The following is a 14,106-nucleotide window of genomic DNA, read 5'->3' on the forward strand; positions in this document are numbered from 1 at the left end:
ATGTCTCTCAACGGGCCGAGCTTGAGACTTGACTGACACCTTTTTTATTGCTATAAAGTATATATTTAAAGCCCGATCATTTTTGTTTACTCTAAATCAACTGTGTTTACTGGTCAAAATGTCTCCTGCCGTCTTTGTCTCCCTGAGATGAAACCAGAGTAACACTTCATGTTACGGGTCCCACAGTTTCCTAAGAATGTCTTGAGGGTCACAGGACGGTTTCTGGGGGGACACTAGAGTTTGGTAATCTCTAGTGATTTGTGGCTGTAGACTGTTTTATACCATTATTATTATTGATGACTTCTTTATAACAATTCTATGAAAACTATTTGTTACTGACTTTCTTTTATGACTTAAAAAAAATATGACTTAATTGAAATTCTCTGGAGTACTATGAATGTTGATACTATGTCTTTTATTTATGTATTAAATATTTACCGTATACTATACAATTACTTTTTTTATGGATTTATGAAAACTGACTTTTAATGCACTTTCTCATGACTTAATTTTAAATATGGTTACTATAGTATGACTTCTTTCTGACAAACTGAACTAACTTAAATTCCATATTATACTATGATTTGTTTCTGACCTATATTATGTCATTCTTTATGACTGAACTTATGGAAACTGCCATGACTTGTTAAATTATATTTTAATGGAATATTATAGTATGACATCTTTTATATTTTTCTGACTTACTATACTATGACTTTTCTTATTAAAGTTGCTTCCTATATTACTTTTTTATAACATTATTATAGCATAATATACTTTTGACTTTATGACATGCTATACTATGACTTTGCTTTATAACAGTTTAAGTCGTGCTTAATGGGATCAAAGTAATAAATGTGATTGGCCGTGGTTGACACAACACGGCCACCTATAATGTATAATAATATATTCTTTCTGATCCCACTTTGTATCCACCTCCTTATAATGTTATCACTTTTACCATAAGTCATTTTTATTTTTATCATGTCTAACATCTCACCTCTTTATCTCGTTTCCTGGCACCAATGGGTTTCCATACTTACAGCATTTGGAGAAAAGTCCTGTTTCATTTCAATCTGTGGAAGTTATTATAATAAGACTTACATGACCTGCAGGTGAACAAACACACTGTTCTATTTAATTAAATTACAGTTAATTAATTTTTTTCAATGGCAGTTTATGTCATTTTATTTTTACATGTAAAAAAGATGAAAAGTCCAAAGGATGAATATAAACCTGCTTTTATTAAGGAAATGTAATAAAATCCTTTGTACATGACCTCTCGGCAGAGGTTCATTGTGTCCATACATGCAACTCTCATGTTTGAGGTACTGTTACAAATGAACTGGAAAAAACTAAAACCAAACGGGATCAAGTGTCGTTATGGGACTAAACTAAACCATTTGGAGTTGCAGTCTGGTCAAACTATCACCAAATTCACATGCACTTTATCTGGGGATGAGAGATTCCGATTTACTAAACAAATGTAGGCGTACATGGTTTGTAGCATTTGTAGGATTTTTTCCCTTTAGTTTATAAAAAGTTCACTTATACAAACAGACAAACGTTTCATGTGTAGCTCTTTCCTCAATGTACAGTTCACCTTCTGCATAATGCATAGACACAGAAAGCTTATCACAACCAAAGAAGCTATGGTGTGTTATCGTTTACCAAAAAATGTAGAGATTCACAGCTGCAGATACTGCATTTACATGAGAACGGCCTCTAAGAGTACAAAGTGTAAACCATAAGCTCAGTTAAACCATTTGAATATGCTGTCACATAGAAAGGGGTCATAATGCTTTTTGATTTCAACAATATGGCACTAAGTGATTAAAAGCGGACCTCATTTTAATAAAATAAAAAAAAAGAAATATGGTCTTGTTTCCAAATGGTGGCAGTTGAAACAAATGCAGTCTTGGTTGATTTAAAACAAGCATCTAAGTGAATACAGTCAGGTGTATACGATGTCCAACAGGCTTTGAAAATAACACCACCTAAGCAGTTTGATGTTGACCTCTAGTTTCATGTTGTTGATATTTTCTGAGTAAAAACTGGGGTACAATGTCGTCACTTTAGTTGATGCTTAAGCCTATTGATTGATGCTTGTCCTAAATATTATGAAACTGAAAATAGTCTTATAATAAAACAAGAAAAATGACTTTACTTCACTAAATATAACATTTATCCAACTTAAGATTTCACCACAAAAATATGTCTGTAAAGGATTCAAATGACTTAAAAAGTACTCCAGGAAGTTTTGATTGCAAATCATGGCTTTTTTTTTTTCTTCTTCAAAATAGAAAACAACTGAAATTACAACAGTTCATCTAATTGTCATTTGAAGCAATGTTTTCCCCTATAGTTCCGCAGATTAGGTTTAGTTTTTTTTTCAAGTGAATTAAATTTTAAATGCATTGCCATGACGCCGAAAATGCTCCATAAGGCACTACAAGAGGCAAATCTCATGTTTCCAGAAGCAAAAAGTCCTGCTGCGTCATTGCCCTGTTAGTGTGACGGGGCTCACAACCCAGAATGAGCACTTGTTGACTTGTAGGCTTGTGTCCAAGCTGATGACAAAGAAGGCTGTCGCTTTCAGGATGCCAGCCTCGGGGTGTCGGGGTCACACAGAGTGGCTGTTTCCATTCAGACGCACCAGTGGGAGTCGACACGTCTCACCTCTGCAGAAGAGATGTGCAAAGGATCAGATCAAATGAAAAAGCTGCCTCTACCTTTAAAATCATCTGGCACGGAAGCCCTGAGAGGCAAGTGAGGAAAAAAAGTCTGATCTAAATAGTTTTCTCTATGTTTATGATTCAAGAACAGATGAAAAAAAGAATAGGTTTTGCCTTTTGATAGAAATATTTAGTATTTTAGTTGTGACCTCTCAGAGCTTCCTGGTTCAACTCCAAAAACACAAGTCCCCCTGCTGCCTGAGAAAGACGAGTTAAATGAACTTAAATTTAATAATTAGTTTAAAGTTAACTCAGGAGTCGTGAAAATGTAAAATGAATTTAAGAAAACAAACTGGATAAACTCAAGTTATTAAGGTCAATGAACAATGTTGGTTCACACTGACACCTCAGAAGTTACTTTGTACTTTTAGGGATTGAATTCCATACAAACCTTCATCATGGTTCACTTTTGTTTTTCATTATTATAAAAAGAAATAACATGTATGAAAGACAAACAGTAAGCTTCCATAATATATGTTTTCAGACTACAGTATGATCTCTGATTTAAATCTCAAACAAGGCATGCTGGGAAGTCTGCTAATGAGCTCAAATCAGAAGAAAACAACTCGTGTTAAAAAGTACCAATAAATAAAACTTCTATATTTACGTTATGTAATGCACTGTATTTCTTCAGGCTTAAACTCACAGTCATGGAAGCAACAATAAAGGACGTACCCTTTAGATCTTAACGCTCTCTGTCCCGTATACGTTGTAGCCTTCACGGTACGTGGCAAAATTCTGGGTGTTTGCGGGAGGGGCTGGCTTAAAGTTTTGGGCATTCTTTGCCAGCTTCAGTCTTTTGGTTTCTTGCCTTGACTTATAGCAGAACTCTATCAAAGCCACGGTCATAGCCAGGCCAAGCCCTCCAACCAGAATATAGAAGACTCCTGCCACGTTGCTCAGGCTTAGAGCACTTGTCTTGTCCTGGGGGAGGTAGAGACCACCGTTAAGACTTTTTAAAGTGGCACGCTGAGGCTGACCTCAAACAACACCAACACAATGTACATCCTGCTGCACTATGACTAAACACTTGATAATTGTGTCTACAAACCCTCTGAGATACAGAAGCCTAATTTAGCCTAAAGGTGAGATCAATTGGAACTGAAATAAGTCTAATTCCTCCTCAAGTTATTTCTACCATTAAAAGCTGGGAAGGTGAATGTAGACAGAGTTGCTATCTCTCCTGCTTTATGGCCTCTTTACGAGAGCACGTCTAGAGGAAGGCGGTCGTGGTCGTACAGGTCTACAGATTAAACCCTCAATTCACTATCATAGTTGCTTCAACACACTTCAACACACTGCATTTGTACAATCAAAGTGGCAAGCTTTGGAGGGCGAATTGAACCATTTTATTGCTATTAAAAGCCAAACTGTGATATTGAAATTAATTTATGTGAGTTTTACCATTTGCATTCCAACCCTTTGGGACATTTTGTAGCCATAAAGGCAGTACATTTACATTTTTATATATAAAAAGTCAGTTAACTGGCATATAAATGACTTTACCTTATTTAAATATGTTAAAAAGAAATGTTCCCTACTCTGACGCTCCACGTACGAGACATGACTGTTAAGTACTATTTGACCACTTTGTGCTCACATGGTATTTAAAGGTCAGTTTGGACTTTCAGAGCAGGGATGTCTTTGGCAAAGTAGCCGGTCATATGGAGTTAATATACGCAGTTTGCATACAAATGAAAAACATCAACGATAAACTAAATTTCAATAAAGGTTTGGACGACAAATTAGCAGTATAATGGTTACAATTCTATGATTCAACTTATAAAAAAGTGTATAATCATGCTGCAATTTTACAAATCTGGAGTTGTCTGCATACAGTAGTAATGAAGTCATGTTAATGTCATGAATTATGATCAGTGTAAAGACTATGTGTGACGTAAATCTAGTTTTTAATGTTTTCCACATGCTATATTATATTCAAATATAAATCTATGTATCATGTCCTGATCAACATGTCTGGGAGAATGTATGCTTTAGATGTTTGCATATGAACAGTTAGGTCAAAATGCATTTTTCAATCAGTATAAAAAGACCTGCAGCGACTGACCTTACTTCCAGAGTCCTTGGTTCCACATTCACCCTTATCGTACCACCATTTGTTTTTCAGCTTGTCTAAGATGCCTTGTTCACTGAGTTTCAATACTGCAAGGTTTACAGGAGTTCTTCACGTGGGAAATAACATAAATAACATTTTATTATGTTATTTTATGTTATTAAACTTTTTAAACTACTTAATACTGTGCAAAGCGATAGAGTAGGGTCCTGGCCAACACATCACAGATAGCAAGCAACACTACAGTGTATATATATATATATGTAAATATATGACCTTTCATAATCCATGACTACCCTAGCATGCCAGACCCCACCTATATCGCTTTGAGTAATCGGCACACACTGATCACAAGAAAAAAGATTTGAAGTTGTACACTAAAGCAGCTGCTGCACAGTTTTCACACAATGAAAGAAAACAGAGGCAGTAATTTCTGAGGGCACTTTTTTGTGGGCAGCCTTCATGTTTAGCAAGGTGGATCTAACAGGAACCCTTTCTTGACTAACAGACAAAACACAGCAGTCCAATTTCATCAACAGCTTTTACAGGCTAATGTCTCACAATCGCCCACACAGAGAACCGTTACAAGGTCAAGAAAATGTGGTTTCAAGAGTCTCTAAAGACACTTTTTCTGAGCCGAATACCTGATGTGGGGAGTCATAGTTGTGGGGTTTTTGTTTTGCAAGACATTATGTTCAATTTCCTTGACTGATAGATTTCCAGGCTTAATAATAAAATCAGTGTTTGTAATCCAACATCATCAAATATATTGTATTCACCACTTTGTATGTCGAATAGAATAAAAAATGATTGTGTTTTGTGATTTTTCAAAATAAAAAACATTAAGAAGTCATGCATGGTGTTAGGCGGATGATCTGCAGTCCTGTTCTCCAGTCAGAGCGCTTTGAAAGGCAAAGTTATGATGAGTGTTGAAACTTTGATGCATGAATTTAAATACAACAACAAAAGAAGTGAGCGATGTAAATATACATTTTGAAATAAATGCTTGTTACACTTTATGAATGAAGCTAGATGCAGTGAAGATCCTACACACAGTGATCTGTAACTCTATTATTTGGACAATGACACATTTTGGATGTAATCTCTGTGTTCTTATGATGCATTTTAGACACACTATGAGGATGAATTACAGACAAACAAAGCTTTCATGTTGGGTCTTCGATTTGGGAGCTAAAAATAAACAATTTTTTACAATAATAATTCTAAATAATTCTGTTTATTCATCGCAATAAAAGGCACTTTTTATAAGTTAATTACAGATTAGCATCTAATGACAAATATATTGTTTTTGTCTCTCTGTGACACACTGCTCTGACCTTTGACCTCCCTGAACTCAGAGTAAAAATGTGGCTACAGTAATTGATTCTGTATCAAATTTTTTACATTCATACTCTTTGTTTTCCTCAGTTTCATAACTTTTAGTCAGATAAAAATAACTACAGATGGTTAAAGATTATGATTGCTTGTAATCAGATGATGTCTGTCCTACAGCATTGTGGGTAGTATGATCTCTACTGACTTGTCTCTTCTCTGGTTATTATAAAATATACATTCTTTCTGCTCTAAGAACAAAAAGGACGAACTGCAACAATGTGCTGTCGTCACATCAGACACACCACCAGGTGGTGGACATGGACTTTAAATAATACACTGATGAGTACTGTCCAGGTTCACAGTTCAAAACACTCAAATATTTCTCTATCTTTTCTAATCTGAAAAGTCTCAATCATACACCCGATACATTATGCATAGAAACAGATTATAGCAGTAGCTGGAGGGACACGTTTGATGCTTGGTTATACACTGGAAATGTGATCATTGTATGTGGATACAAATACCTTAAATTACATTTATAATAACAGTCATCATCCCTGCTGGAGCCTTAAAGAGAAATCAAAGGGACTTCAGAGGTGAGAAACACTCAATGGTCGTAACAGAGAGAGAAAAAAGAAAAAGAGTCGCCTGGGTTTGTAATTATTTTGTTCAGGGACATAATACTGCAAATTGCAGTTTGGTCTGTTGGTGAATAACTCCACCGTGCACTGCGGACCCAAACCTGTGATGTTAGAGCAGTTCACAGGAGATTTATCAGACCTGGGTTCACTCACATTTACACTAAACTGAAAGCATGTCCACCCTGCACAGCTCAAATTAAAGCAAAAACTAAAAATAATAATAATGCCCTGCCACTAACTCAGTTTCTTACATATATACCATATATATTATAATATGTTATAAGTCGATTCTGAGTTGTAGTAACACTGAACCTTCTCCTTTCAGTTTTCTACGCTTCATACTTCATATCGTTCATATATTTCATATTTCTTTGATATAAATTAAACAATAAAATACAAAACATATACATGTAACTATATTATACTTATTTTTCATACTTTATATATTTATAGTATTGTATATTAAATAACACTTTTTAAAATATACATGTATATGTATATGTACATAAATTTGTTTATCTTTGGATTTATATATTTTACATTCCTTTGTCCTATTCATCATTATTCTTATTGCACACAAGGCTTTCAGCCCTGCATATCCCTGCACATATTATTTGAGCATGTGTCAAATAAAACCTTTAGTGTGGGATTTATAAGTATAAGTACTAAAGGTCAATAGGGAGCTCATTACAACACCACACACATTATTGACATGTAGTCAATAGTTATCAGCACCAGCTCACATCAGCCACCTCGGCCTCTGTTTCCTCTCACTTCTGCTTTCTCTCTGGTGACTGTCTGATTATTCAAAGGCTCATTAATTATGCATCAAGTCGACCAGTCAGATTTTATTCAAATCTATCCGTATCTGACATCATTTCCTCCAGGCAGCAGATAGACGTATCTAATCTGAAGTGCCTTCATTCTCTGGAGGACTAAAGCTCCTCAAACGCTTTAACACTACTCACTAGTTTTGACAACTGTCTAACTTAAAAAACTTCTATGACTATATGAAATATGATTTCCATTGCATTGGACCTTTGACCTAGAGATGTCTGCAAAACATTTTTTTTGTGAGGCTGGTTGTAGTCAGCATCTTAATCCCAATGTGGCACTGATCCAACCCTCTGGTTAAGTACAGGGGGCGGACATCAAGGACACCTGTACAATCTATTGCAATGTAATGCCCCTCTATAATAATCTTTTAAAGTCGGGGTTTGTGTGTTATTACCTCACATCTGTAAGCTTCGCAAAGATAGTATTTATTATTGTGCTGGATTTGATACATTGTATAGGTGCACTGTGTCCACCCCCTGTACTCAAGTGTCGACCTTCGCGCCATCAGATTTAAGTCACATGAGAACTTTACCCTTCAGTCTGTCTGCAAAACAAGAAAACAGCATCTAAAAACACGAACACACAAAATAATTCACGTGAAAAACCCATGCACAATAATCATTACGACATGAATCGCATTATGTGTGATGTCAAATGAAATAAAGATCACACAGTATGAACATAAATTATCCACAAGAATGTAAGTTATGAAAAATATCTCTATTGATTTCTAATATATATGAAAAATAAATGCTGAAATTGATTCCAGCAGCCTAATGATGATAACTTTTAAATGATTGAATGTTCTGCTGTGAATGTCATATGTTCTCAGTGGTAGTTACATACAATATATTTCCATCTCATTGTTGAATTACCCGCACGTGCCTCTGAAAGTGAAATAAGGACAAAGAAATGTAGCAGTCAGGCAGTGATAGTGTTACACTGATCATCTATTCTCTCTCTCTCTCTCTAACCAAGGGGATCGAGGACAATTGCCAGCGAGAGGAGACAGTTTCTTTGTGTTATCCAACCTGGTAGTATCCATGTCCTGCTCACTCAGGAATGGATGACTAGAGTCGGTAACCACAAAGTTTGCCTCGTCTCGTCTCTCGCAATATGCCCAGTGTACTGTGGTCATGATGCAGAGGCAGAGATGGATCCACAGTAGAGGTCAGTTACTGAAACAAAAAGATCAGGGGCCTCATTTATAAAAAGGTTGTACAACAGATTTGATTGAATAAAATCCTGGAAAAGGTCTGAGCCTGATGTGCACAGTTCTAAAATAGTGTAAGTAAGGACAGATTATGTGCACTCAGTATGAACATCTTTGACATTTAAAGTGAGACTATGTGACTTTTGAGAGAAGAAATAACACATCTTCCTCTTACAAATGAAAAGTTCAATTCATAAGCAATAAATCTCAGCCCTGCTTCAGCATTCAGTTTGCTGCCAAAGCCTCGCTGGTCCGCTGCGAGCAGGAGCTAACGGCGGCTAACTTCGAGTTATAAGTATTGTCAGAGAGTTCATGACTCTTTTCTACTTGTGTAACTGTTACACTATGTTTCTACCATGTAGAAGATAAACATTTCAATGCTTTTGATTAAAACATAAAGATTTGCCATTGTCCTTGTCCTGCAATTATCGCGTAATTAAGCGTCATAGTCTCACTGTAACGGCCGAATACGTCTTCACTCATTTATTTGTACATCAGCTTTATGCTCAGTATAACAAAAATGATCACAAATGTAAGATCTAAATCAAATCCTGTTGTAAAAATGGAGCCCCTGGTCACATCTTACACTCTACTACTGCAGGGTTTACCAGGTCAGGGTGGCCATGGATAGACTTTGACTGGCCTTGATGTCAAGACCAACCAAAGATTTCTGTCAGTCTTACGCTGGATTTCGATGAGAGGATGTTGGACAAAAAGGTTTGGACCGTTAGTCTTCACTCTGTCATTAGAATTCTCACGTTTGCCTGCGATGCTTAGTCCCCTCAAGACAACGCTGTTCCCCGTGCCTGCCCTAACGCCGAGGCGGTAGATTAGGAGAGTGCATACATAGTTGGACTCTGAGGTATTGATCATGGATTATAATTAGACCCTCGCTTTAATCCTTCTGGCATTAGTTTGCTGCATATGAAGCTACAAAGCATGTTGGCCTGTAAATATTAAAAACAGAGGGAAGGATGGTTTCCGTCTTTCATAACTACAAGCCAAAGATATAGAACTACTCTGTCATGAGCATAATGTTAAGCACTTAATAATCTGATCTTCCTCTGTCCTACGTCTGCACTATGCTTTATCTCACACTATTTAGCTTTGTTCTCCTCTATTAGCCAAGTAAAGGGTTCCCAGTTGATCACAGTTGCACGATTAAAAATATAAAAACATATTAATCTGTAACTTATTCACAGATATTTAAGCCCAAAGACTACAGTCAGTGACGACAGCCTTGCCGATTACTCTGTTCTAGGATACCCGACTTAGGTGACATTGAGGCTGACCTTAGAGTCACCTCCCCCGCTGCCGCACTCTCCCTTGTCGTACCACCATTTGTTTTTCAATTTGTCCAAGAGGCCTTGCTCATTCAGTTTTAACACTGCCAGGTTAACAGCATTTCTTGAAACGATAAAACATAACTTGTAAGAAAATGAACAGGTCCGTGAGAAATCTAATATAGAATATTAGTAAAAAATAGTGATAAATATCAATGGTTCATAAAGGGGAGCACGGAAGGGACAAATTGGTAAAGAATTTCACTGGTGTGGAAGGGTAAGAAGCATTTTACAGCAAAGAAAATGTTAAATATTAGAGAGGTGGCATGAAGGGTTACATTGCTTGTAACTGAAGTGTGCGGGATGGGGACATTCTGTCATTGTTGAATTAGAAATAAGAACATCCAGCATGCAGCTTAACATTCATCACAATCGACAGACCAGCATTGTAACTAGCAAAAAACAAAATATCTCAGTGTTAAATTAGATGCAATGCAAAAGGGCACCACAGAAACCAGGAGGGAGGAGAGGTTGAGGGGCAAAACAAAGAAGGATGGGGATAGTGACACATCGACATTCAAATGGATGGTGTGACTAATATACCAATAACCTTAAGAGGAAGAAGAAACAGAGACACAGACCAGATACATAGGACAGAACAGAGTATGGCTGAACGTGTGGATTAAACTCATAATACTGTTCACTCAGTGATGCACTTGGAATAAAACAATAAGAATAAAGGAGTGAGGAAGAAGAGAATGGCAAAAGGGAACATCAAGGTAGGTGGAATACTATAACAACATGGAGGATATTGTTATATTATCCCACCCACCCTAATGCAGAGCCTTTAGGTGTTGCCACACCATAGCCCTTAGAGTCGAGGTTGCCGCCCACTTTCATCGTGTCGCATGGTTTCCGCTGCTCTATGTACTCGTTCATTGTGGACTCGAGTAGAAAGGCGAACTTGCCCTTCGACTTTCGTACTCTGGCAACCCCGTCTGGTGTTGTCTTGGCAAACACTGAGGGTTCAGCTGATTTCATGTATGACCACATTTTCTCATAAACTCCTATTTTGGAGCGCTGCATTTAAGGACACAGAGAGAAGACAGAAATAGTTTAGTCATGCACTTAATAAGAAACCGACAACCATTAAAACATTTGAGCCGCTGTGGGTTTGCAACGTTTGTGATTTTGGGAAATACTTACATTAGAAGATTGAAACCACTCTCACATGAGAGAGGTCTCAATCTTCTCATCCGCCCTACAGCAGGACAAAGAATAAACGTATTTTCCAAAATGTGGAACTGATCCTTTAAAGCAACTCTGATTCAAATGGAAAATAACTTGTGCTGCTGCACTTCTTTATTGTAAAAGTCTGGCACTGATTGTGAATGTTCTCGCAGCCAGTGAAAGAGACTTTTCCTCGGCTGGATTCCTGATTAAAGAATGAAGAACCCATCTTAAATAAAGCACTTCAAATTGAGAGTCTGGGTAGCCTGTGTTATTAAGAACGGGTTGCAGGACTTATATTAAGGAGTCCGGATTTGACTTGGAGATAACTGCGGGAAAGACTCTGCCGCTGATCCATGATGTATAAGACATCACAGTTTGGGGCATGGCCAGAATTGCAATATGCTTCAAGATTTCAACACATAGGGACAGTTTTCTGCCTCTCGTCATTCAGAGTGGATTCATCCATTAAAAAAAATAAAAAGAAGTGCAGCAAAGGTAGTGGGCATTTTGCCAGCAGCCTGAAGTCTGACAATCTGGCAGCTCAGCAGAAGCAAAACGCCGGCCATGTTTGGTATCAATATTAACAGGCAGAAGCGACGTCCCGACCAGCAGGCCACAGCTGGAGTCACACTCTTCCTGATTTAATTTATATTTAAATATTTAAACTTCATTTGATTTGACTATTGTAAGTATGCAAGATTTAAATTTGTGCAATTAAAATGTGCAGCTTGACGATTCTTTAACTTGAAATATGGTATGTAGTTTATTGAAGACATTAGAAATACACCTGCAGCTTTTCCACTGAAGGTTTAAATGCAAAGACTTCACATGCACACACTTATGGCTACAACACACCAGGGCCAGTGTGCATTCATGTAAAGTGCCTCGGAAGATAATGCAGCCAAATGCGCCTATTTTGGCATTTTGATCTATTTATGGTGGGCTGAGTTTATAGTAATTTGTATTTTAAAGATTATTATTGTTTATTTTGTTATATATAATATATAACATCCTGTGCAAGTTGTTTTCTCTCTTCTTATTGCTTTTGAGTACACCTGTAAAAGCAGCTGACTGATTGTCTTCGTCATTTTACTCACTGTTTCCAAATGATTTCCCAATTTGAACCTATTTTCATCTTTATTTTTTAAAGGAGATACAATTCTCAATATTGTTTTTCATTTGATTTGGTATTCCACATCAACATAAATCAATACAACTCAAATTGATTCGGCACTTATTGTTGTGTAGTCATCTATTTATTCTAATGTGATGAATCCACAGGATGTAAAGCCAAATAGCAATTCAAGTAGTTTGTGTTATTTGTTGTTTGGCAGTAATGGCACTGTCTTTAACACATTTGACCTGCATGCTCAGAGACTGACAGCTTCACCTCTGTGGCCCAGTCAGCTGCCAGCTGGAGCGGCTACAGACATGCACAGCACAGCCCCGCTCTGACACTCAGTACGCTGCTAAAAATGGCCAGCGAGAGGCTGATCGCCGGTCACCGGGGAGCTGGAGTACACAGCTGTCTACAATAGAGGGGAAGAATAGAGACGCTGCAGTAAACTGGGCTAACGTGACCTTCTGCTGAGCCTGGCGAGGGAGAAGCGCCTCAGAGGAAACTTTAGGTTGAAACGTATCGTAATTCTACACGTCTTCAAGGGGCTGCCTGTCAGGATTGTGATTAGGGCATGACAGGCAGGTTCATAATCACTCGGGCAAACAGGAAGTACAAATGTGAAGAAGCATCTGACGTCAGAACTCCAAGTTCCAGAGAAAATGGGATTATTTTACATGATTTAAATCTTATTTTATTTTTGTTTTATCACTTTATCTGTGAAGATTTTTGAACAACAGCTGAAAACCTATTTATTTATTTGTATTCTTACATTTGTATTTAAGCATCACCTGGCTATTCATTGTCTAATTTTATTTGACCTTTAAATGTATTGCTTTTAATAAAGATTCTGTAAAGAATTTTCAGCCACATCTCTTGTATGATTAATTGATTGTATTATTAATTGTATTCATGGTCCTACATATTTGTTAACATTAACAACACATATTGTTTATTTATTGCACACTTAACAGTCTGAGTTGTCCTTACTAACAGGGCACTATTGCCTGTATTTACTCGCTTATTTATAGTACTTGAGATACAGAAATCAAGTGTGCGCGACTAGTTTTATCCAGATTGCATGTTCAGTAGTCGTGTGTGTCAGTCCCACGTCAAATATGTTGGGTTAAAGTAAAGGAAAACATCAGGGTGAATTGACAAATTGTGTCAGCTCGGCGGTGTGTGCGGCCGTGTTGTGTAAATTATTTACCGGAGATGTAATGGATTGTGGGCTCAGGCTAGTAAGTGAATCATTCTTGACATATGCACAATTTCAGTTCAGTTGAGTGTTCATGTAAACACTCTTAACATGACAGTAATAGCTGATGACCATTGTGTGAAAACAGCGATTCCTTTCTGGGTAACATGAAAACGCATGCTTGTCAGGAGCAGGTTGGTCGCCTGCATTGAAATCTGTCCTACTCCTCCTTCTGTCATAATTCTCACTACAGCAAAGACTAATTATTTAATAAATTATTTTAGATAAACAAGTTGTGTAGCCTCAACACTATTTTAACTGACGAATGGGGCAAGTGAGGAATATGGGTTTGCTTTCCTTTTTGATAAAGCTTATAGTTAGGGCTGGCTCAGGTTTGCCCTGGATCAGCCCCTAGTTATGCTGCTATAGGCTTAGACTGC

At 37.2% G+C, this 14,106-nt stretch overlaps 1 protein-coding gene across 6 annotated transcripts in view; it reads right to left on the reverse strand.

Moving 5' to 3' along the window:
• Positions 1-1,224: 1,224 nt before the first annotated feature.
• The window catches only part of LOC115019253 (glutamate receptor 3-like), a 66,019-nt gene continuing 53,137 nt past the window's right edge, over positions 1,225-14,106 (reverse strand). The window contains exons 13-16 of one of the 6 annotated variants that reach the window (XM_029448724.1): positions 10,951-11,198; positions 4,804-4,918; positions 3,411-3,659; positions 1,225-2,681 (exon numbers count right to left, since the gene is read on the reverse strand). In XM_029448724.1, coding sequence (XP_029304584.1) covers positions 3,414-3,659; positions 4,804-4,918; positions 10,951-11,198 — 609 coding nt within the window. In that variant the 3' untranslated portion in view covers positions 1,225-2,681; positions 3,411-3,413. Of the gene's footprint in view, positions 2,682-3,410; positions 4,919-10,127; positions 10,243-10,950; positions 11,199-14,106 lie in introns of those variants that run through there. The other 5 variants (XM_029448722.1, XR_003833451.1, XM_029448725.1 and 2 more) reach the window with 5 other exon arrangements.

Source organism: Cottoperca gobio, chromosome 14 (assembly GCF_900634415.1).
Source record: "Cottoperca gobio chromosome 14, fCotGob3.1, whole genome shotgun sequence".
Lineage (NCBI taxonomy): Eukaryota > Metazoa > Chordata > Actinopteri > Perciformes > Bovichtidae > Cottoperca > Cottoperca gobio.